General features: G+C 42.3%; 2 protein-coding genes across 4 annotated transcripts in view; one reads left to right on the top strand and one right to left on the bottom strand.

Moving 5' to 3' along the window:
- The window catches only part of KDM1B (lysine demethylase 1B), a 37111-nt gene extending 36264 nt beyond the window's left edge, over nucleotides 1-847 (bottom strand). The window contains exon 1 of the mRNA XM_070747334.1: nucleotides 610-847. The gene's annotated coding sequence lies outside the window, so the exon portion shown is untranslated. The remainder of the gene's footprint in view (nucleotides 1-609) is intronic.
- TPMT (thiopurine S-methyltransferase) lies at nucleotides 410-25468 on the top strand. Of its 3 annotated transcripts, none has more exons than XM_070747335.1 (9): nucleotides 410-1013; nucleotides 6077-6238; nucleotides 9540-9632; nucleotides 12161-12293; nucleotides 14531-14583; nucleotides 17786-17860; nucleotides 20202-20287; nucleotides 21539-21583; nucleotides 25062-25468. In XM_070747335.1, exons 2-9 carry the CDS (start codon nucleotides 6099-6101, stop codon nucleotides 25181-25183), a joined length of 747 nt encoding a protein of 248 aa, XP_070603436.1. In that variant the 5' UTR covers nucleotides 410-1013; nucleotides 6077-6098; the 3' UTR covers nucleotides 25184-25468. The 3 variants fall into 3 exon arrangements, with proteins under 3 accessions (XP_070603436.1, XP_070603437.1, XP_070603438.1); XM_070747336.1 differs by having other exon boundaries at nucleotides 634-1013; nucleotides 6096-6238; XM_070747337.1 differs by having other exon boundaries at nucleotides 799-1013; nucleotides 6085-6238.
- Nucleotides 25469-25832: the final 364 nt, after the last annotated feature.

The raw sequence follows: 25832 nt of genomic DNA, 5'->3' as shown, positions 1-25832 counted from the left end.
TGTGTGTGTATCTGTGTCTGTCTGTCTGTCTCTGAAACGGGGTGAACAAGAAAGACCCCGCCACTGAAATTGCACTCCAGGGTTCCAGTCCCTTGCAAAATCCAGCCTCTGTAAAAGCAAGGAGCAACCCCCTTTTTTATTACGTTTAATTATTTTATTAGTTTCATTTAAAGGCCTGCCCAACACCCTTATTAAGATCTCTGGAGGGCTTGCAACAAAGGCGGCAACATTCAAAAGAACCCATTTTAAAAGATCATTTTAAAACCCCTATTAAAACCGTGCCTATCTCTTGCGGCCGGACCTAGGTGATACCTCATTTGATCAATTTTGATCTTTGTTGCGCAGGTGCCCCCAATCCTGCGGAAACACGCATGTACAGTATTTATTTTTAAATGTAATTTAATTTTTTGCAACAGCAGAGGATTCCCTTGCGGAGGACATGCAGCTTGGGGAAGGAAAGGAGGGAGGGGGAAAGGAGACCGCGAGTCAAAGAAAGGCAAAAGACCCGCAGGGCCCAACTTGCACGTTTTCCCCCCTTTCCCCAAGAGGGGAAGAGGCGCCTCAGGGCCTCCGGCTGTAGGTTCCCACCCCCAGGCCCCGCGCTCTTACCCCTCCGGGCCAGCCCTTCCAGCTGCTCGACCCAGCAGCACCCAGCTCCACCGAAGCTGCTTCCGCTGGTCTCGGCGCGGGGCGGGGCGGGCGAGGGGAGGAGACAATGTTGCCAGCCTCTCGCTTCCTCTCTTCTCCTCCGCCCGCCCGCCCAGGCCTGAAGAAGCGGTGGCGCGCAACGCAGCTGGTGCGTCTCCCTGAGGAGCCGAAGAACCGAGGCGCGCTCCGCCTGGTCCCCGCCGTTTTACTCTTCTTCACTCAGGTTGCTTTTCGTTTACCCGCCGATTTGTTGCTCCGGATTGTGGTTATTTTGTCTGGAGTTGCAGGTCCGAGGGAGGAAGGAAGGAGGGGGTCCTTGGTGCTCTCTTTTGAGCCTTCTTGAAGACGTTTCGTGACCAAACTAGGTAACTTTATCAGCGTTGTTTTTTTTTTCCCCAGAGGCAGCTTATTGGACTTTCTGGGGGGTTTTTTCTTTGAAGACGTTTCGTTTGTTTGTTTGTTTGTTTGTTTGTTTGTTTATTTTATTTATTTATTCCAATACATAATGCACATTGAAGAGAATAGATATGTAGCAATATAACTAAAGAAACGAATAGAAGAAAAGATATAAAAGTATAGGTGAACAAATTTGAAAGGAAGAAAAGATAAATGAGATAAGGAGAGACAATTGGACAGGGGACGGAAGACACAAGCTTCTGGAGTCAAGAAGCTTCCGAAGAGCTGAAGAAACTTGGGTTTGAAGCAAAAGGTCTTGGAAGGAAAAAGAACAGAAAGTCCAGTTGTGTGTTTATTTTTATTTTATTTTTTCGTTTATTTATTTGTTTTGTCAAGTACGTATTGATGGTATATTTATATATAGTACACGATACTAGTAAGAGAGAAACATTAGGACAGGGGACAGAAGGCATGCTGGTGCACTTATGCATGCCCCTTACTGACCTCTTAGGAATCGGGAGAGGTCAACAGTGGAGAGTCTAAGGGTAAAGTTTTGAGGGTTAGGTGATGATACTACAGAGTACTTTGGGACAACTGTTTGTTTGTTGTTTGGGACAACAACATAAGCCCCCAAAACTTTACCTTGAGACTGTCCACTGTTGACCTCTCCAGATTCCTAAGAGGTCAGTAAGAGGCGTGCATAAGTGCACCAGCGTGCCTCCCGTCCCCTGTCCTAATGTTGTTTTATATCTTACTATCACCATGTATATAAATACTACTATTTCTAATATTGTTCTAATCTTTTATTCATGTATTTACCACTGTGTCTACCATTCCTGTCCTACTGTCCTCTTTTATCTTTACTTTTTATTTATGTTTATACAAACTACTACTATCCTATACATGTTTGACAAATAAATAAAATTAAAATGAAATAAAACTATGACTGAGAATCTCCATTTATCAGGGTAAGTGAGGGGAAAGTGGTTAAAAGTGTGCAGGCCATCAAATCAAAATAAGCAGCTCGTTTTATTTCTATTTGTCAGGTTCTTTCCATTTGGAGGAACACCAGGATAGTGTTCAGGGGGATTAATCTATGGAGATTCTAAATCATCCAGATCCTGGATTGTCCAAAGTTGTTTTTCCAAGAGGCAACTGAACTTTGCTGGAGTTTTTTCCCCTTGAAAACGTTTTGCTTCTCATCCAAGTACTGAACAGAAGAAGCTTCTTGGATGAGGAGCAAAATGTTTTCAAGGAAAAGAAGATAAAAGTCCAGTTGCCTTTTGGAAAAGTACCTTTGGGACCCAGGATAATTGGAATAAAATGCACAGTAATAGTAAAACCGTTGCAGTGAACAATCAAAATTAAGAACATGTATTACCATCGTAATGTGTGGCTGCATTTGGTTGATCTTGGCTGAGGCTCAACAGTTGGCAGGGTCAATATCTGAATGGGCAACCACCAAAAGATTTTAGGGAAGTAGGATAACAAAGGAAAGCAAAACTAACAACTTCCCTAATTCGTCAATTACAAGTTTCAGTGGAGTCTTCAGAAATTCAGATCCACTCAAGGAAATTTATGCTGGCTTGCGTTGGTTAGATTTACACAGGTTTGCTAGATCAGTGTTTCCCAACCTTTTTGGAGCCGCAGCACATTTTTCATATTTTCAAAATCCTGGGGAACATTGGGGGGGGGGGGGGGGGCTAAAAAAAGTTTGGACAAAAAAAATCTCTCTTCCTCCCTTTCGCTCTATTTCTCTCTCCCTCCCTCTTTCTCTCTCTCTCTTCCTTTCTCTCTCCATCCCTCTTTCTTTCTTTCTCTCTTCCTTCCTTCCTCTCTTTCTGTCTCCTCCTTCCTCTCTCATCTCTCTTTCCTTCCTCTCCCTCCCTTTCTCTCTTTCCTTTCTCTCCCTTTCTGTCTATCCTTTCTATCTCTCACCCCTTCTCCCTCTTTCATTCCCTTTCTCTCCCTCCCTTTCTCTCTCATTCCTTTCTCTCCCTCTTTCCTTTCTATCTCTCTTTCTTTTTCTCCCTCTTTCATATTCTCTTTCTCTCCCCCCTTCCTCCCTCTTTCCTTTCTCCCCCTCCCTTTCTCTTCCTTTTTCTCTATCCTTTCTACTTCTTACTCTTTCTTTCTCTCCCTCCTTCATTCAATTTTCTCTCCCTCCCTTTCTCTCTCTTTCCTTTCTCTCCCTCCCTTGTTCTCCTCTGGGGCTGCCTGGTGGAGGGAGATCGGGCTGGCGAGGGCGGTGGATCTGTGTTCCCAGCCGCGCGGAGGGAAATCGGGCAGGCGGGCGGGTGGCTGTGGCTCCCTGCGCGCCCCTGGAAAAGGGTGCGCAGGGGGGCATTTTGGGGTGCGCTGGCCAGTGTTCCCTCTAATTTTTTGTGGGGGTGGGCGGAAAAGTATAGTGTCTGAGCGGCAGTCCCTTCGGGACTGGGCAGCACTCTTTCTCTCTCACTCTTTCCCTCTCGGCTTCTGGGCAGGTTTGAAAAACTCTGAGTTGATGATGATTTTTAAGTGAGCCATTGCTCACTGCTCAGCTTAGAGGGAACTATGGCGCTGGCGCAGGCGTGCGCAGCCTACAGGGAACGGTGCGGGCCGGGGCCGCTGCAGCCGGCAGCCTCCTGTTTCCGCTGTCATTGCCCTCCCGCCGGGCCCCAAAGGACACTTGCCGCCGACGCCAGGGAAGCTCCAGCTGGGCGGGGCGCTGCCGGTGCCTCCGATCTCCCGGTTCCTGCTCGATGCCGCGGTTTCTGGCGCTCTCCTGCTGGGCCCCAAAGAAGGAAGGCGGGAAAAAGGCGCGAAGAATGAAGCTCTCCTTCTTCCTGCCTTCCTTCTTTGGGGCCCAGCAGGAGAGCGCCAGAAACCGCGGCATCGGGCAGGAGCCAGGAGGTCGGAGGCACCGGCAGTGCCCCGCCCGGCTGGAGCTTCCCTAGCTTCGCGGCACACCTGGCCGTGTCTCGCGGCACACCGGTTTGGAAACGCTGTGCTAGATAATACAAGGAAAGTTTTACTTTTGAGTAGAAAGAGATACAACTGCAGGAACGTTATAGCCTAAATGCAGCTTTCTGTTTTAAAACTTTAGAAATAGTGAACAGATCAATAAAAGATCTAACAGCAGGAAAACAATAATCTGAAGATAGGAAGGTCCAGCTATAACCAAAATCTTTTAATGTGCTGAACAAAGGAGCATTTTAAAAGGTTAGGTTAGGTTAGGTTTATTGGATTTATATGCCGCCCCTCTCTGCAAACTCTGGGCGGCTCACAACAATAATAAAAAACAGTACAGTACATAATACCAAATCCAATGCCCACCCATCTAGTTACAATTTAAAATTAATAATCTCATAAAAACAGTATATATAAAAAACAGGCACACAGTCAATCAATCAACAAAACAACATGGGCAAGGGGGAGGTGTTTTAATTCCCCCATGCCTGACGGCAAAGGTGGGTCTTAAGGAGTTTACGAAAGGCAGGGAGGGTGGGGGCAATCCTAATCTCAGGGGGGAGCTGGTTCCAGAGGGTCGGGGCCCCCACAGAGAAGGCTCTTCCCCTGGGTCTCGCCAGACGACATTGTTTAGTTGACGGGACCCGGAGAAGGCCCACTCTGTTTAACATCTTCTCCAAAATTAAAGAAAAAAAGACCCCTGGGAATGTTTTAAATAATGGACAGAATCACACAGGCAGAGATGATTCTACAAAATACATTGAAGGCCTGCCACAGTTTTGAATCAAGCCCAGTGAACTTTTGCCACCTTGTTCTAGCTGAACTTCCTGGATATTCTAAAAGAGCAATTTCTTAAATTGGGACCTTAAATTAGAAAAGTGCCCAGGAAAGTAGTGTCTGACATCTATCTCTTTAATGTTGGTTGGGAAAATAGATCTTTAATCTATTGGAAGTAGGAAGCCACTCCAGGAAAACAGTTGAAAAGTGGGTATATGCTTTGAAAAAAAATATCAGGAAATTGGTTAGTGAATTATTTGAAGGTTGTCTTTACTATTAAAATGAGCAAGGAGAACTGATCACAATTTGAATCAATTTAGGATGCTAGGAAATTTGTTGTGGGTCTGGTAGCAGTTTGGTAGCATTTTTTGTAACACGCTTGGGATTAGAAATCATGTTGAAATCTCCTAAACATGATTGCAACTCAGAGAATATCATTCTGTCCTTTATTCTTTCCCTGTCTTGTAGACATTCATTAACATAACCATAAAGCATACTTTTCCCCCTTCCATTTCTTCCTTCCTTCTCATACACTACTTTCAACAGTGCTATACATTATTGGGTGTATGCTGAGAGGTGAACTAGAAGGAAAGACAAATATAATTCTTTAAATAGCCATTTCCGCAAATATTAACTCTCTGCATATGTTGCACTGTTATTGAAAATGATTTTGAAGTTAAATAGCAGTAAAAAAATTTAATCAATTGATCCTGGGATCCTATACATATTTTGTCTAGGAGAGCATTTTTTTACTTCTAGTTTCAAAATCTCTATACTGTGATTAATTCAACACTTGCTTCTACCTATCTATATGACTAATCTTGATCTAAGGTAATGAGCTAATAAATTTAAAATTAGTTCATATTCTTAACACAGCTCCACTGTACATTCGCCCAACCTTCTTTCTTTTTCTTTTCTCTTCTTCGCTTCTCCTCTTTTTCTTTTCCCTTCTTCTTCTCTCTACTTTCTCTCTATCCTTTTTTTGTAAATCTATATGTTTATTCATTGTTATATTTTTACATCCAGACATATTGTAATGTATTAGGTTTCAATTGTCAACTGTTATGATCGTCTTTTATGTTTTGTATACTTGTAAATAAAAACTTTTATTTAAAAAAAAGAAAAGAAAATGATTTTTAGGCTGAGGGTGTAAAACCCATTACCTTATAGAATTCTTTATTGGCCAAGTGTGATTGGACACACAAGGACTTTGTCTTTGGTGCATTTGCTCTTAGTGCACATAAAAGAAAATGAATGTTTTAAAAGGAATGTTAATAATTTACGGGTAATTTTTGAACATGTCAAGCTGTACAGAGGTTGTCTAGATCATGGAAAATCCCTCCAGCTCCTCTAGAAAGGAGGACTGCAATGATCCAGAGTTACAGTGGGAAAGAGTGATGACCGAAAAAGACTGGCTAAAATGCTGGGAAACAAACAAGATTGGATTTCATAAAAAGGAAGAACATAAGTAAGTATTTTGCTAGCCAACGAATCCTCATGATTTTCAGCCTGATGGTCACTTTAAAAAAAACAAAACATTGCCACTTTGCAAAATGTCTGAAAGAAGCCTCGCCCATTCACAGCATAGCTGCCAAAGGGCACGTGACCTCTTTTGAAATGCCAGTTTTGCCATCTTTGCTTTTGACAAAGCTGCAGTCGCCAATTAGATTCATTGAGCCTTTTTAGGCTCAGAGATATTCTTTAAATAAAAGTGTTATTGTCACTTGTATTTTTTTTAACTTTAGCACGTTTGCTTCTGTTTGTTTGTTTGTTTATTGTTTGTTTATTCATTTATTCATTCATTCATTCATTCATTCATTTATTTATTTATTTATTTATTTATTGGATTTGTGTGCTGCCCCTCTCCGTACATTTTTACACAGTACAGTGATACCTCATCTTACAAACGCCTCATCATACAAACTTTTCGAGATACAAACCCGAGGTTTAAGATTTTTTTTGCCTCTTCTTACAAACTATTTTCACCTTACAAACCCACCGCCGCTGCTGGGATGCCCCGCCTCCGGACTTCCGTTGCCAGCAAAGCACCCATTTTTGCGCTACTGGGATTCCTCTGAGGCTCCCCTCCATGGGAAACCCCACCTTTGGACATGTGTTTTTTGTGATGCTGCAGGGGAATCCCTGCAGCGCAAAAAACGGGCGATTCGCGGACAACGGAAGTCCGGAGGTGGGGTTTCCCAGCAAGGGGAGCCTCAGTGAAATCGCAGCATTGCAAAAACACAGAGGTCCGGAGGTGGGAGGCGAGCCTCAGGGGAATCTCAGCAGCGCAAAAATGGGCGCTTCCGCTGACAAAAGGGGTGCATTTTGGCCTTGCACACATTAACCGCTTTTCCATTGATTCCTATGGGAAACATTGTTTCGTCTTACAAACTTTTCACCTGAAGAACCTCGTCCCGGAACCAATTAAGTTTGTAAGACAAGGTATCACTGTAGTACCTCAGTACTTCATTGTTAATTGGTTCTGGGAGGTGCAATAAATACTAAAAAGTATGAATATCAAACATTTTTTTCCACAAGGAATAATATATTTATTTATTTATTTATTTTTATTTATTGGATTTGTATGCCGCCCCTCTCTGTAGACTCGGGGCGGCTAACAACAATAATAAAAAACAGCATGTAAATCCAATACTAAAACAACTAAAAAACCCTTATTGTAAAACCAAACACATACAAACAAAAATACCATGCATAAATTGTAAAGACCTAGGGGGAAAGAATATCTCAGTTCCCCCATGCTTTTGAGTTTGATATTGAGTTTGAGTCCCAAGTTAGCCAACACCAACCAGTTCTAGCTTGTGCATTGAGTACTCAACAAATGATGAGTACAAGATGTTCATGTCAAAATGCATTGAATATCAAATTTGATGAGTTTCAAAGCAGTTGAGTACCAAGGTACCAATTGGTACTCATCATTTGTTGAGTACTCAATGCACAAGCTAGTACTGGTTGGTTTTGGCTAACTTGGGACTCAGTATATTATTCCTTATGGGAAAAAAATGTTTGATATTCATAATTTTTAGTACTTCTTGCACATCCCGGAACCATTGAACAACGAAGTACTAAGGTACCACTGTGTAAAAATGTAATAAACAGAAGTGAACTTGCTAAAGTAAAAAAATACAAGTGGCAATATCACTTTTATTGTCTAGAGCAGTGTTTCCCAACCTTGGCAACTTGAAGATATTTGCACTTCAACTCCCAGAATTCTCCAGCCAGCGTTTGCTGGCTGGGGAATTCTGGGAGTTGAAGTGCAAATATCTTCAAGTTGCCAAGGTTGGGAAACACTGGTCTAGAGTCTAGAGACATCCCTAAGCAGCACCTTGGTATATGGTACTAGTATACTGGGGCAGACATTTTTCCTCATCTTTCCATCTTTTCCTCCATGTCATGCACAAAAGACTTATTTGCACTCATAGCCACGAAAATATACTTTTTGAAGACTATTAATTCAGGAGAGTTAATTATTTTGCTTTGCAGAATCATACGGTGAATTCTAGTTCACTTATAGAAAGAGGTATTATTATTATTTACGTTAATAAATAATGTTCCACCATTGTGTTTGCTCTTTTAACGGTGCCAATGGTGGAGGGTGAAAGGCGGAGCTCAACCCCGCTGCCCAAATGGCAGCTCCAACATGTTGGAGCTGGCAAAGGTGGCATGTGCTACTGTTTGTTACATATTGAATTTTTCCCTTTGTGCCAATTAGTTGGCAAAGCTTGAGCTGATAAAATAAAGCCTTCAGTTTCTTTAAGACTCTTGATCTTAACCAATTCTATGTGGGTTTTAAAATCCCACTGGGATTGGGCAGCATAGAAGTCAAATAAATTAAATTAAATTAAAATCATTTTTCCTTCTATATCCTTTAAGCATTGACCATATATTTGTTTTCAACTGTTCATACATATGCTACGGGAATGAGTGCAGAATATTTGGCAAAAAGTGCAAGAGGATATTAATAGGATATTAAATATAAGATGGATAATTACTAAGGAAATGGCAGTATTAGTTAAAAGTAATGAGGTGGGAGAATTCAGAGAAATAAAATAAGTAGCGATAGAAAGCGCTCAGGTGGTAATAGTCTTAGGTTGGAAGGACACAACAAAATGGACAATGCAAAATTGGTATAGGTACATGGTGGACCACATTCAATTTGAGATTATGGACAAAAGGATGAGTTTGACTAATGAAACTGAATTGCGACAACTGATGGGGCAATGGGACAAGGTAAGATGATATATGGCGAGTAGGATCCAAGACCAAGCTATAAGAAACAAGTTGGAATCACTTTATAATATGTAAATAAATATTTCGCTCTTGGGTTAAAACGATTTATATAAGAAACACCCCCGATTGGTGGTGGGGTACGAATGTTTGTCTGGTGGTGGGAACAATCACTGAGCACTTGTTATATGTTGTGTGTGTGCTTTTCTTATATTATAAAAATCAATAAAAATATTTTAAAATATATATACAGTATATATTTGTTTTTAACATACTGCTTTTCAATTGTTTTTTTCTATATTCAGCCCTCATCTTTGTTGTTGTCAAGAACTTTCCTTGGTTGACAACTTTCAATAAAGGTCCTCAGCTTTCTTTAATATAGTTCATCAGGTCGTGCTGAAGAAAGCTCAGTTTTGAATTGGCATTTTACCTAATTATTAAGGTTCTATAAGAATATGAGCATGAAGATCAATTACTATATGTTCTTTTTAAAAAATAACATTTTATTTTCTCTTTTGTTTCAGGTTCCTGAAGAAATACTTGGATATTTTTGTCAATGGCAGGAAGGAATTAAGAATATTTTTTCCACTTTGTGGGAAAGCTGTTGAAATGAAATGGTAAATGAACTGTCAGATCATTTCAGTTTTAATTAGATTTTGTTATACCACTTCATGGATATAAACAAATAACAACTAATAAAACCTGGAGGAAAAGATTGGGTAATTTTGCTGAGTCCTCGTGTATTTTCAGCCATGTGCTATTCTTCTTCACTAGGCAAACTTAAGCCCTGTACCTTGAAATTCAGCATATTAACATGATAATTTTGTCCCTGTATTCATTGTTTGTTTGGTGTTCGATGGACAAGTTAGAATTTGTTGGTGTCGGCTGATACTCACTACATCATTCCTTACGGGGAAAATGTGCTTGATGCTTATCATGTTTGGTTCTCGCTATGCCTTCTGGAACCAATTGACGATGAATACTGAGATACCACTGTATTTCAGAATCTTCACCTTGCTAAGTCATTCTTCTCAAGATGAGAAATGATCCAGCTTTCTTCAACCTGACATCCTTCAGAGTTGGCTTTAGCATCCATCATCCATAAACATTAATAGACCAAGTGGGACACATGGAACTGGAATCCAAAACATCTGAAGGCTGCCTGGTTGTGAATATGGATTAGGATTTAAACCATTGAATCATCTGAAGATTAAATTGTTTAAAATGTCTCCCCTGAAAGCTTATTCAGCTTATTGAGACAAGCCATTGCCCGTTAAAACAAACAGAAGCTGTGCAGAGATTCTAATAACCAGTCAGATCCCTTAAAGATAGCCAGAGATGTTAGCTGAGAGTGATAGTCAATACAGAGTTAGAATAATCTAAGGCTGAAAAACATGGGGTGTACAGATACAGTGGTACCTCTACATACGAACTTAATTCGTTCCATGACCAGGTTCTTAAGTAGAAAAGTTTGTAAGAGGAAGCAATTTTTCCCATAGAAATCAATGTAAAAGCAAGTAATTTGTGCAATTGGGGAAACCACAGGGAGGGTGGAGGCCCTGTTTCCTCCCAGGAGATTCCTAGAGAGGCCTCACGGAGGCTTCTCCTGCCTTTTTCGGTTACAGTTTTGGAGGCTCGGGTTTTTGACAAGAGGCAAAAAAATCTTGAACACCGGGTTCTTATCTAGAAAAGTTTGTAAGTAGAGGCGTTTGTAGGTAGATGTACTACTGTATTGCTTAATTATGCAGGATGTCCCCAGCTCAAAAAGCAGTAGCGGGCTCCTACAAGTACAATTGATGCCATCGCACCAGTAGCAAAAATTTAGCTGACCACGCAGCTCTATATCTCTGGCGTGCATGGATGCACGTCCAAGTGAAATTTTGCTTCTGTGCATGCGCAGAAGCAGAATCTTGCTTGGACGGCACATGCGTGCACCGGAGACACACAGCTGCATATACAAAATTCAGTTAACAACTGTCCTACTTAACAAAGGAAAGTTTGGACTCAATTGTGGTTGTATATGAGAACAACCTGTAGTTCTTAAACTCCCAAACCTAATATCCCAACAACAGCTGGGGTGGCGCAGCAGGTAGAGTGCTGTACTGCAGGCCACTGAAGCTGACTTGTAGATCTGAAGGTCAGCGGTTCAAATCTCATCACCGGCTCAAGGTTGACTCAGCCTTCTATCCTTCCGAGGTGGGTAAAATGGGGACCCGAATTGTGGGGGCAATAGCCTGGCTCTGTTTAAAAGTGCTATTGCTAACATGTTATAAGCCGCCATGAGTCTAAGGAGAAGAGCGGCATAAAAATTGAATAAATAAAAGATTATTTCTCCCTGCACCTAGAATAATCAATAAAATATGAACATTATCTGTTTAAATAACAACGCAGCCCTTTGGGATGCACTTACTTTTTAATGTATTATAGAAGTAAAGTCTTTATGTTATTCACAACACCACTAGTATCAAAATGGATTTTTTTCTGTGTTTATTTGTTTGATTGATAAGTCACCAAAGGAATCAATGTAATTTGGGCTGTGCCTCACTTTGAACAAAGTGGGGGATGGGGTGGGAAAATCTCATTCATTACATTAGTGCACTGATGGTTTAAAATGCCATGTTTCATCAAATACTGTATTCCCAGTTTATCAAGGATCCACTATTTAAGTGAATTTAATCAATGTGGAAATAAACTTTTAAAATGTAAATTAATAATCTGGACCAATTTTATATTCAAAGCAGATGCTTTACTCCTTCATGCATCTATATCTTCGTATTCCAATTTTATTACATCGCTATTGAAAAAAGAATGGGGAGGAAGAAATCCTGTGCTTTTAACTTAATGGGGGGAAATCCCCATTATATTTAGTCTTTCAAAAAAGTTAGATAAACAAAATAGGGTAAAGAATTCAGTGCTGCTTCTTACCATTCTATTGCATTGTTGCTTCAGTTTCTTCAGTCCAAAGTTTTATTTGCTTTAAAAATAATACAACTTTCCACAGACAATACCCTGATTGTTATAATATATGCAGTTTCTCCACTAACACAAAGAGGACTTTAATCTGTCTTTTTTTGTAAATACACACACACAGACACACCCTCAGTAATACATCAGTAAAAGTAGCATGTTTTATTATTCTGTATAGGTTAGCTGACATGGGACATCATGTGGTTGGAGTGGAAATTAGTGAAAGTGCATTGAAGGACTTTTTCACAGAACAAAATCTTTCATATTCAGAAGAAATAGTTCCAGAAATCCCTGGAGCTAAATTATTGAAGGTATGTATTGAACTCTCTGTTTTCTTCATAGAAATGTAATTATGTTTATTTCTGCAGTTTAACTTAATTTTTTTATCAGTGCCCCAAAGTAGATACCTCTCTTTTTATTGATTTAAAATATGGATTCCTGCAAACAGTGCAAAAATGAGGATTGAGCATCATTAAAATATATGTAATGAAGTAATGATACCAGTATTATTCCAAAAGTAGCATACTAGGTAATTCATAGCATTAAGGTATTAATAATTAAAGTGGAATTAAAATCTTTAATTGTTATTGAAATAATAGTATGTTTTGATAATAAAAGTGAATTCCTTGATGAAAACTATAAAATTCATACTTGATTCTTCTTCTTGAGTTCCTTTATTTAAACTGATATGTAAAAATGTAACACCTTGCATGTTTAAGGCTAGATAGTTCACTATTTGTTTGTTTGTTTGTTTCTTTATTTATTAGATTTGTATGCCGCCCCTCTCCGTAGACTCGGGGCGGCTAACAACAATAATAAAAACAGCATATAACAAATCTAATATTTAAAATAACTAAAAACCCTTATTAAAACCAAACATACACACAAACATACCATGCATAAATTGTATAGGCCTAGGGGGAAGGAATATCTCAATTCCCCCATGCCTGACGACAGAGGTGGGTTTTAAGGAGCTTACGAAAGGCGAGGAGGGTGGGGGCAATTCTGATCTCCGGGGGGAGCTGGTTCCAGAGGGCTGGGGCCGCCACAGAGAAGGCTCTTCCCCTGGGTCCCGCCAAACGACATTGTTAGTTGACGGGACCCGGAGAAGGCCCACTCTGTGGAATCTAACTGGTCGCTGGGATTCGTGCGGCAGAAGGTGGTCCCGGAGATATTCCTGTCCGATGCCATGAAGGGCTTTATAGGTCATAATCAACACTTTGAATTGTGACCGGAAACTGATTGGCAACCAATGCAGACTGTGGAGTGTTGGTGTAACATGGGCATATTTAGAGAAGCCCATGATTGCTCTCGCAGCTGCATTCTGCACGATAATTCTTAAGCATTTTATACATATAAGCATTTATATCTATTAAAGCTCATATTAAATGAAAATTAAAACATGTTATTACTTTAATTACATCAATGCTGAATTATTTTAATGCTTAATTTTGTTTTATGCCTATGGCATTGCCACTAAGAAAATGCAACTACAGTGGTCCCTCGAGTTTCGCGATCTCGATCTTCGCTAAACGCTATATCGCGAGTTTTCAACCCGGAAGTAAACTCCACCATCTGCGCATGCGTGCCCTTCCACGCATGCGTAGATGGTGGAGTTTCCCCGCCGGGCAGAGGCTTCCCTGGGTCTTCCCCCTCTTGCCCCGGTAAGGCGCGAGCAACGGCGTGGGCGGGTGGGCGGCACACGCGCGGGGAAACCCCAGGGCCGCTTCTCAGCTGAGAAGCGGCCCCAGCAACAGCGCGGGGGGCGGGCGGCACGCGCGCGCGGGGGAAACCCCAGGGCTGCTTCTCAGCTGAGAAGCGGCCCCAGCAACAGCGTGGGGGGGCGGGCGGCGCACGCGCGCGGGGGAAACCCCAGGGCCGCTTCTCAGCTGAGAAGCGGCCCCAGCAACAGCGTGGGGGGGGCGGGCGGCGCGCGCGCGCGCGCGGGGAAACCCCAGGGCCGCTTCTCAGCTGAGAAGCGGCCCCAGCAACAGCGTGGGGGGGGCGGGCGGCGCGCGCGCGCGCGCGGGGAAACCCCAGGGCCGCTTCTCAGCTGAGAAGCGGCCCCAGCAACAGCGTGGGGGGGCGGGCGGCGCGCGCCTGCGCGCGGGGAAACCCCAGGGCCGCTTCTCAGCTGAGAAGCGGCCCCAGCAACAGCGCGGGGGGGCGGGCGGCACGCGCGCGCGCGGGGAAACCCCAGGGCCGCTTCTCAGCTGAGAAGCGGCCCCAGCAACAGCGCGGGGGGGGGGGGCGGGCGGCACGCGCGCGGACAAGCAGCAGCAGCGAGGCGGCGGGGAAACCCAATCTTCGGCTCCTCGCTGCTGCGGTGGAAATAAAAATACCATCTGCGCATGCGCAGATGGTGTTTTTACTTCCGCACCGCTACTTCGCGACAAATCAATCATCGCGAGGGGTCCTGGAACGGAACCCTCGCGATGATCGAGGGACCACTGTAATCATAAAATAAGATAGAAGGTTTAGAGGTTAAAAATGTTAATTATGTTTTTGTTGCTTTATCTTTTTTTTAATCATTTATTTTTCATTGTAGTGCACATCTCTGAATATTTGCCTCTATCATTGCAATCTGTATGATTTAACCAGGTAAGAAGACATTAATACTGAGTCTTTCCACACATTTAACATACCGGTGTTTGATGGCTTTCAATTCTACCTGTTATGCATCTATGGGAAATCTTACTCTGGCTCAGATGTGTATATGATGGGTAAAGAGCTTTTCATGCCATGAAAAATAGACATTGGCAGAGCTCACTCATCAGGCTAATATTGATTAATGGGCTAGATCGGTGATGGCGAACCTTTTTTTCCTTGGGTGCCGAAAGAGGCGCGAGTGCCCACACCCATAATTCAATGCCTGGGGAGGGCAAAAACAGCTTTCCCCGCCCCTCAGAGGCCCTATGGAGGCCAGAAACAACCTGTTTCCCAACTTCAGATGGCCCTAGTAGGCTCGTGTTTCACCCTTCCCAGGCTCCAAAGGCTTCCCTGTAGCCGGGGGAGGGTAAAAATACCCTCCCCCATCCTCCCGGAGGCTCTCTGGAAGCCAAAAACGTCCTCCCAGAGCCTCTGTGTGAGCCAAAAATCAGCTGGCTCACACACACATGGTCACTGGAGCTGAGCTAGGGCAACAGCTTACGTGCCAGCAGATAAGGCTCCATGGCTACTTGTGGCACCCGTGCCATAGGTTCACCATCACTGGGCTCGATTATATATAAAACAAAGCCATGGATCTATCATCTTCTTAAGCCCTGAACGCTGTGTCATAATACAGATAGTCCTCAACGTACGACCACGATATACTGTATGTTGTTAATTGAAACATTTGTTAGGTGAATTTTGACTCATTTCACAACTTTACTTGCTACAGTTGTTAAGTGAACAACTGCTGTTATTAAGTTAGTAATATGGTTGTGAAGTGAATATGGCTTCCCCATTGACCTCGCTTGTAAAACAGTTGTTAAAAAGTGATCACATGACCCCAAGACACTGCAATTGTCATAAATCCGAGTCAATTGCCAAGTGTCTGAATTTTGATCATGTGACCATGGGAAGGATGCCAACAGTTGTAAGAGTGAAAAATTGTCATAAGTCACTTTTTTAGTGCCATTGTGATTTGAACAGTCGCTAAAGAAACTGTTGTAAGTCAAGGATTATGTGTATTGTGTAATGGTGCAGGTCTCTGAATTGATTTTAAAACATTTTAAAATGACCCAAAACTCAGTACAGTGGAACCCCGACATAAGAGCTGCTCTACTTAAGAGCAACTCGAGATAAGAGCTGGGAGGGGAGAGATATTTTTCTTCTACTTACAAGCCCAAATTCGAGATACAAGCGCCAAGGAGCTGTCTCCTGAAGCCAAACGCTAACTTCCGCGTTCGGCTTCAGGAGACAGCTGCGAAGCGGTGCGCGTGTTTTAAAAGGTTGCAGCCGGCTCGGGGGGGTGCTTGCAGCTTTCTTTCTTGCTCTTTTTCTTTCTCTCTTTTACCTTCCCTTCCTCTATTTCTTCTTTTCTTTCTCCTTCCCACCTTCTTCCCTCCCTCCCTCCCTTCACTCATTCCTCTCTTACTCTCCCCTTTCATAAGTTTCCTTGCTTCCTTCCTCTGTTCCTGTCCCTTCCCTCTTTCCTTCCTTCCTTCCCACCCTCCGTCCATTCATTCACCCATTCCTCTCTTGATCGCTTAAAGCCGGTCCCTGGTGCAAAAAGGGTTGGGGACCTCTGTCCTACAGGATTGGGTGGCAGAGAAGTTGAACATATGTAAATTTAAAAGTTTAAGAAAGTTTACAAGTTAAGTGAAAGAAACTTCATTATTCATTTATATGTACATGTACATTTCTTCATTAAAAACATGTCTTTCTGCATAATTTAGACTAACTTTGTGAGTTTTTTGAGGGCTGGAACCAATTAAAATTATTTACATTAATTCCTATGGGGAAAAGTCGTTCGAGATAAGAGCTGCTCGACTTAAGAGCCCAGGTCCGGAACGAATTAAACTCGTATCTCGAGGTACCACTGTAGTTCATCAGATCTCCTGATACTTTGTTACTTGTGTTGTAAGGTCTCATGCAAGAATATTGATGTTTTATAAGATCTAGTGATCTTAGAGCAGAGTTTGGGAATTTGTGAGAAAACTTAGTGAGGACAGTTAAGGGTTTTCAGGTGCTATGTCACAATTTGGTTCACAAATGAATGCATTGTATTATAGCGAGCATTAAGTGCAAATGAAGCAATTACATCAATTCATTTTCTGATTCTTGGATCATATCAAGCGTATTGCAGTAAAATACATTCTCCCTAGCAGGGGTGGGGTGTAACTTATCTCGCTATCGGTTCGCTTCCTCCCATGCCATGTGGGCGCGCCGTATGGGTGCGTGTGTGCTTTGCGCAGTGCCGAAAAAAATTAAGCCATAAACAAGATGGCAATCACATGCACAGTACCAGAAACTTGGTTTCTGTGCATGCTCAGAAGAATTTTTTTTAAAAATCAGGAAAAAGATGGTGGAGCCCACGGACCGGCACCAACTAAACCAGTTATGTGATGTCATCATGACATCACCAGCAAGTCGCTACCTGTTAGGGCAAACTGGTCCGAACTGGGAGGAACTCACCTCTGCTCCCTAGTTCTGTAAAACTTTCAGCATCCATATAAATGCTGTACCTTTAGGCTGTTTCTTGCTCATATGGAATTTATTTATTTATTTATTTATTTTTTGATTTGATTTGATTTGATTTGATTTGATTTGTATGCCGCCCCTCTCCGCAGACTCGGCGCGGCTAACAACAGTGACAAAAAACAGCATGTAACAATCCAATACTAAACAACTAAAAAAAACCTTATTATAAAACCAAACATACATACAAACATACCATGCATAAATTGTAAAGACCTAGGGGGGAAGAATATATCAGTTCCCCCATGCCTGACGGCAGAGGTGGGTTTTAAGAAGGTTACGAAAGGCAAGGAGGGTGGGGGCAATTCTAACCTCTGGGGGGAGTTGGTTCCAAAGGGCCGGGGCCGCCACAGAGAAGGCTCTTCCCCTGGGTCCTGCCAAACGACATTGTTTAGTTGACAGGACTCGGAGAAGGCCCACTCTGTGGGACATAACTGGTCGCTGGGAATTCATGCAGCAGAAGGTGGTCCCTGAGATAATCTGGTCCGGTGCCATGAAGGGCTTTATAGGTCTTTGTCTTCTGTTTGTTTGTTTTTTAATACAACATTGCTTTTCCGGTATGACTAAAAATAGTACTTACTACGTTTGATGTGATTTTTTTCCCTCTCCCATCCTGTAGCTCTGTCACTGGTCATTTTGATGGGATTTGGGACAGAGGTTCTCTAGTCGCTATTAATCCTTCTGAGAGAGAACGGTCAGTAACTGGGAACTGTATTTTATATTTGTATCAGGAACTGCGGTGTTGCTTGTTGAGGCCTGTTGGGTGCCAAGGAAATTGCTCTTTCTTCCCGAGTGATTAATTTGTTCTGATCATTCTGTACTTAGGGATACCTTTACTAAATAACTTTTGCAATATTAGATGTAATAATTATTCGGATACTTGACACAACAAGTTCATTACATTTAAATCGCAAGCGTGCTTTCACAGGTAACATATAAGGTGTGGTTAGGCTTGAATGACAAGTGTTTTCCAACACTTTATTTCTCTTCTACTGATACTGCTGCCCAAAATAGGAAATGCAATGCATCATGTTAATATTCTGAGAGACCCATCAAGACTTTGCTAATGTATGTAACTGTTTACGTCAGGGTTGGTGTCCTTGACACTTTTATCCACAATTGTTTCATTATCCTTTTATCCCTTATATTGGGTTTTACTCCCATCTGGACTTTTAGAAAAATGCAACAAGGCAACGTCCCAGGTAGGATGTGTGTCTCGCAGTGGGACACAATTTGGGGATGACAGGTGGGGCACAGCAGGGTGGGTTGTGAGTTGTGTGTCCCAGCTGACACTTGCAGCTCAGTCAAGTTGCTCAGCGTTGTGTCCAGGAAAATCCATTGTAAAATAAAATGACTCACAAGTTCAATCAAACTTATCGAACTCGTGAGAACGTTTCTTTTACAATGGCCTTCCCTAGACACAATGCGGAGTAACATGACGGAGCTACAAGTGTCAGGTAGGACGCACATCATACGGTGGGATGCAATTTGGGGATGGCAGGTGAGGCAGTGTGGGATGGGCCACGAGATGAGCATCCTACCTGACACTTGTAGGTCTGTTTCGTTTTTTGGAGAGAGAAAGAGAGCAAGCAAGGAGCAGGTGAGTGCGCACTCCACAGGACTGGTTCAGCTCCTCTGGGCTCTCTTCTGTACCTCATCACCCCTCTCAGGCAGAAGCGCATTTCAAAATGCCACTGGAGACAGAACCCAGAGGAGCTGAACCAGTCCTGTGTGTGTGTGTGTGCGTGCACCTGCCTTTTGCTTGCACGCTCTCTCTGTCTCCTGGCCAAAAGAGTGCCCACCACAAAAGAAGCAATTCCCAGCTGCGAGAGTGAGAGAGCAAGCAAGAGGCGGTGTGCACAGGCATCGACACAAGACGCACACACCCCATGGGACTGGCTCAGTTCCTCCGAGCTTTGCCTCTGGCATTTTGAAACATGCTCCTGCCTGCAAGGAGGATGAGGTGAGGCAGGGATCGAGGCTCTGGAACCACCCTGGCAGGAGGGGGGGGGAGAACCCTGCACCCCACAGTGACATGGAGAGACGCAAAAATGCCTTTCCACCTGCCTGTCCCAGGATCCGCCTCCCTGCACCTCTGGCTTGATGAGCGACTCTCTCGGTGGGCTCTGTAGTGGGGCTTCCCTGCCGCCTCGTGCTGCTGGGCATGAGTTAACACCAAACATTTACTCCTGCTGGCTGAGTTGCTTTTACTGCTGGCTTAGTTGCTTTTACTGCTACCACCAAGGAAAGGATGGGGAGCTTGAAACAAATGGGAGCCACTGGGTGAGGGAGCAGCTGCCCTCTGTTGCCCTTGAATGGGCTCGGCCCAGGTGTGGGGGGCATCTCTCCTCTTTTTCTGGAAAGTAATTGGGGGGGCTTATTTTGGGGGGCTTATTTCAGAGCATGCACTGAAAAGCCAGATTGGCCTTATTATGGGGACATGAATTGTTTTTGGGGAAACATGGTATATATTGTGTGTATGTATAAACCAAACAAAGTATGCTGTGTTATAGGACATAAACGCAGCCAATATAAAGCCCAAACCTGAAAATTTAAGTAACACCCTGCTTCTTTCCCCGCCCACACACGCACACACACACGTAAGATCCAGTTTCCTATTGTGCTTAATATTCCTCAAATGTGCCACAACCTACCTTGCAGGAATGTTGTGGAGTTAAAATGGACACTCAGTATACATCTCCTTCAGCTCTCAGGAAAAGGAAGCAGCAGCAGCCAATAGTTGTGTTGTTTCACATTTCATGCAAAGCTTTTTTGCACTCCATGCTAAGCGGAAGCATAGTTTTGGCTTGGCATAATTATAAGAAACAGACCTTTTCAATAAATCAGTCATGCTTCAATGTGATTAGCAAGACAATTTTTTGCACCAACCCCAATTGTGATTTTAAAAAGGTTTAAGAATCACAGCTCACCAGGTTGTATGAGTTCAGCTTTTCTCATGGTCTGCATGTTCAGTTCCTTCTTTGTAATAAAGGATCAGTTTTCCCCAATACGTGGTTCTTGTCCTTTCTTTTTAGCTATGCCCAGTTGATACTATCACTAATGAACAGAATGTGTCGCTGCCTTCTAGTTACTTTGTGGTACGATGCAAGGAAGCACAAAGGTAAGACATTGGGACTAAAATCTCAGCTAGATATTGGGAGAATCTTGCATCCTTTGTAATTGGAAGTAAGGTCTAAAGGTTAGTATGGGATTGGTCGCGCACAGTGTGTCTCAAGTTTAGTGACTTTAAAATGGGTGGACTTCAACAGCCAGCAAGGGGAATTCTGGGAGTTGAAGTTCACCCATCTTAAAAGTAGCCCAGGTTGAGAAATACTGATCAAGCATGATTACAGGGCTGGTTTAGCAAGTCTAAACAGACAGGGTTCCTCTGTGAATGTGGGTCTGAAATCCTTTCTAACACTTTCCAATACTTTTACTGCATTTATTCATTTATTTGTGTCTTTTTCATGGCTTTAGGTTTTAAACAAGACAACCATGATAATTTATTTATTTTTTAATCTTTTTAAAAGACACAATTTAATGCAAAAAATGATTAAAACAAACCAGATCAGTAATGCATAAGAATATACAGTGATATCTCATCTTACGGACTTAATTGGTTCTGGGACAAGGTTTGTAAGGTGAAAAGTTTGTAAGACAAAAAAATGTTTCCCATAGGAATCAATGGAAAAGCGATTAATGTGTGCAAGCCCAAAATTCACCCCTTTTGCCAGCCAAAGCGCCCATTTTTGCGCTGCTGGGATTCCCTAAGGCTCCCCTCCATGGGAAACCCCACCTCCGGGCTTCCGTGTTTTTGTGATACTGCAGGGAAATCCCAGCAGGGGAATCCCAGCAGGGGAATCCCAGCAGTGCAAAAACAGGTGCTTTGCTAGCAACAGAAGTCTGGTGAAAATAGTTTGGAAGAAGAGGCAAAAAAATCTTAAACCCCGGGTTTGTATCTCGAAAAGTTTGTATGACGAGGGGTTTGTAAGATGAGGTATCACTGTAATATAATATAATCAAAATATACATGACTCTCCAGGATATGGCAATGGCAATTCAGGTTTTTTTTAAAAAAAATCTACTATTCAGTATTCTAGGAATCTGCCATAATTTTATAATATTCAGTTCAGAACTAAAACTGGGGGATGCAGTTTCAGATTATCAAGAGCAAGCCATTTCATTAAGTTTCTCAAGTGACTTTCTACATTTCTACTGCCATTCATCTATTTTCCAAATATAAATGGACTGTTACAAACTGAATTGATATTAAATAAGTCCCTGAATTCTCATTTCTTAAAAGTCAACATTTAGGGCTTTGCCTGGGTTTTCCTTAATTTCTGAATTTCTAACTACATCTTTCCTGTTGTAGGTCCACCATTCTATGTTGCTGATTCAGAGGTGAAAAGTTTATTTGGTGAGTCAATGAAAAAGAAGCTTTAACCTATGCCCAAAGGTGCTTTACAATGGCGCTTGTCCTCTTCAGAAATGGAAACACTTATTTTCATAGACTAGGAGGGAACAGAGCCATGTTAACTACCTCCCCCAAAACCAGTACCTTAATGTGGTATTTAGGGAAGGGGTTGTTGTTTGCATCCAAATGTCAGATTAATTTAAATGAGTGGCATTTCTGTCAACTGACATTATTTGCATAATCAATGTAAATGACATCATTTGCACAAAGAAATCTAAATTTAGTAAACAAAACAATCAGTTTAATGAAACATGAAAACTCCAACTAAATTGAGGTCTTTGAAATAGAAAGTATACATCAAATAATGCATTCTGCTGATGTGGATATACATTTGCTTATACTGTATAAAGAATCTTTTTCTTTCTGTGTTCAAATGATTGTTCTGTTTGGAAGTCAGCTACTCAGGCTCATTCTTCTGACCTATTGTCTTATGTACTCTTAGTAATGCTTAGTAATGGGAGCTAACGTTTAGGAAAAAAATGCAGCAATTTCTATATTGAAAATATGCGAAACAAAAACAAAAGTTCAGGATAAATATCAACGACCTCAATCAATTTCTGCCAATTTTTTTGTGCTAGGGAAAAAAGAAACTTGAATCTGCACATTTAGCAAACAGATACTGCATCCTTCCAGTTCAAGGTTACTTTCCATGCTGAGTTCTAGTAATTCAATCTAGATTCTTGGATTTATTCTAACTCTTTTTAGATTCCAAAGTTGCACTATAAATCTAACACCCTTTTGTGTTCACCTTTCCTAACTATTTTGGACAAAATCCATTTTGCAGACCTAGGACAAGGATGTGGGGGTTTTTTGCCTCAATCCTTACCCAGTCATGTTATCTCGACTGTGCCACATGGAAATGACTCATTTCTCTGCACTGCTTCAAGCTAGTTGGGTCTAGAGTGATGCCAGCAGAAAACTTTCCTGTTGTCATGGCCTTTTGCTTGTAGAAAGCTCTACAAAGGACAGTAAAGAATGCGGTAGAGTTTCCTAGCAATACTTGTCACAGAGAATGCAGCTTTCCATACCTGTTCTGGCTTCTATCTATTTTTGAGCTCCAAAAGAAGCCAAAACTGCTTTGTAATAATAATGATGATGATGATGATGATGTGATGATGATGATGATGATGATGATAATAATAATAATAATTTATTAGACTTGTATGGCGCCCCTCTCCAAAAACTCGGGGCGGCTCACAACAGCAATAAAACAGTACAATACAAATCTAATAGTTAAAACTATGACTAAAACCCGCTATCTTAAAAAACAATCAGTACTATACAATCAGAACCACACATAACTCTTAATGGTCAGAGAAGGGGATACATTAATTGTCTCATGCCTGGCGACATAGATAGGTCTTCAGGCTCTTGTGGAAGACGAGGAGGGTGGGGGCCACTGATCCCTGTAAGCTGTGCTCGCGCGCTCCAAAATACCACCCGTGCACTCTTTTCCTCGGACGCGCGCTCCCCATCCCCCTGCCAGCCCGCGGGGGGGGGGGAGGCACGGGCAGTAGAAGGCCGTCGCGGCCGCCCCTGCCTCTCCATGGTGCCTCCAGCCCCCTCGCACTCCTGGCCTCTCGGCCCTGCCCCCCACCCGCCCGATCCACCTCTCTTTCTCCTCCGCTGCAAGAGAGGCGGGGCCGGCGTTCTCTGGAGGCTGGCGAAAGTGATTTACAATGTGGGACGCGCGGGCCGGCGCGCGCCCTCCCCATCTCCCTGCCAGCCCCCCCGGAACATTCAAAATAAGAAAACCCTTCGCTCTTACTTTGAATGTTCAAAGTAGATGGGAGATGGGGAGAGCGTGCGCCAGCTGCCCCCCGCCCACCCGATCCCCCTCTCTCCTCCGCTGCAAGAGAGGCAGGGCAGGCGTTCTCCGGAGGAGAAAGAGAGGCGTTAACAAGAATAACATACCTCAATGTAAATGCACATAATTGTTTTCTCATTCTTGCCACTATTCGGTCCTTCTCTATGGTGGCCCCGACCCTCTGGAATCAACTCCCCCAGAGATTAGGGCTGTCCCCACCCTCCTTGCCTTTCGCAAACTCCTCAAAACCCACCTCTGTCATCAGGCATGGGGAAATTGATTCCCCTGGGCCGTTTCCCCTTTATGTATGGTCTGTATGAGATGTATGATTGCTTTTTATATTAAGGGTTTTAAATTGTTTTAATGTATTGGATTTGTACTGTTTCTTGTTGTGGGCTGCTCCGAGTCTTCGGAGAGGGGCGGCATTCAAATCTAATAGATGATAATAATAATAATAATAATAATAATAATAATAATAATAATAATAATATACTGACTACAAGCATAGACATGATGCTGTGGCATAGATGATCCACTGAAACTTGTGCCGGAACTACCATTTACCAGTGGCAAAGAACTGGTGGGATCATAAGCCCGAAAAAGTGGTCGAAAATGAGCAAGCAAAACTACTGTGGGACTTCCGACTTCAGACTGACCGAATTCATTTTGATCGTGGAGAAAAAGAAAGTATGGATCATCGACATCGCAATCCCAGGAGACAGCAGAATTGAGGAGAAGCAGCTAGAGAAATTAGTGAAATACGAAGATTTAAAAATCGAGCTGCAACGACTCTGGCATAAGCCAGTGAAAGTGGTCCCAGTGGTACTTGGCACGCTGGGCGCAGTGCCAAAGGATCTCAGCGGACATTTGAAAACCATCGGAATTGACAAAATCTCCATCTGTCAATTGCAAAAGGCCGCTTTACTGAGATCGGCAAACATAATTCGCCGCTACATCACGCAGTCCTAGGTGCTTGGGAAGCGACCGACTGGTGATGAAATACGAAATCCAGCATATTGATCTCGTTTGCTGTGTTGTACTGACATAATAATAATAATAATAATAATAATAATAATAATAATAATAATTGCTATGGCTGCCTGGCTGCATTCATAGTCTTTCATTCAAGGTTGTTGGGGGGGTTTTAGCTCAAAAGCATGCAGAGGAAATGGCTTCACCATCATACACCAATATTGCAAAACTTATGAACAGCCTCCCAATTAATTAAAGCATTAAGTGAGAGCATATTAAAGTGATTAAAACAGATTTGATCACAGCAGCATATGAACTTAGGTGTCCTATTTTAGTAAGAGTTATTTAAAAATAAACCCTATTTTACCATATGAGGCATTTATAATGTGTAACAGAAGGGGAAAGAAAAGTTTATTCAGAATTCAAAGGATAATGAATAGCAATAGCACTTAGCAATTAGACTTACATACTGCTTTATGGTGATTTACAGCCTTCTCTAAGCAGTTTACAGAGTCAGCATATTGCCCCTAACAATCTGAGTCCTCGTTTTACTCAACTTGGAAGGATGGGAGGCTGTCAACCCTGAATGTTGAATGTTGTCAAAGCCATTCAAAGTCTTTTTTTTCCCCTTTTTCCTCCCAGGAAAAGACTGCGATATTCAATGTCTTGAAAAAGTCTATGGTTTGGAAGAGAGACATAAGAAGTGGGGTTTAGATTATTTATGGGAGGTTTTATATTTGATCATATTGAAAGAACCAAGATGACTCCTAGACCTAACCCTCGGAGGATTAGAAGAACCACTCGGTTGCCAGACACCATAATGTTTCTGCTCTGAGGATCAATTATTCTTCAGACACTCTATTTGATTATCACTATCTCTGAGAATAATTTCCTTGAAATTTGCCTTTGCAAACATACCTACCTTGCTAAAATGGAACACCAAGAGTTACATCAGGATTTCTGCTTTCTGCCCATTTTCCCATCTATTGGGTTCATCCTTAATAATCAGCATTCTGCCAAGCTAAATAAATTCGTAATATTACACAATATTGACTTTGCTGGTAAAGGTTTATTGACTGTAAGATACTCAGTAAAATGTCTACTAAAGGCCTCTTGTTGAATGTATGTTTGCTGCCTTTTGTAGTACAGTATTTCTGCCTGGTCCACCACCTGATGTATGGCACACAGATTTTAGAAACATAGAAACATAGAAGACTGACGGCAGAAAAAGACCTCATGATCCATCTAGTCTGCCCTTACACTATTTTCTGTATTTTATCTTAGGATGGATATATGTTTATCCCAGGCATGTTTAAATTCAGTTACTGTGGATTTACCAACCACATCTGCTGGAAGTTTGTTCCAAGGATCTACTACTCTTTCAGTAAAATAATATTTTCTCATGCTGCTTTT

The sequence above is a fragment of the Erythrolamprus reginae genome, chromosome 3 (genome assembly GCF_031021105.1).
Source record: "Erythrolamprus reginae isolate rEryReg1 chromosome 3, rEryReg1.hap1, whole genome shotgun sequence".
NCBI classification, from domain to species: Eukaryota; Metazoa; Chordata; class Lepidosauria; order Squamata; family Dipsadidae; genus Erythrolamprus; species Erythrolamprus reginae.
This window is presented reverse-complemented; position numbering and strand designations above follow the sequence as displayed.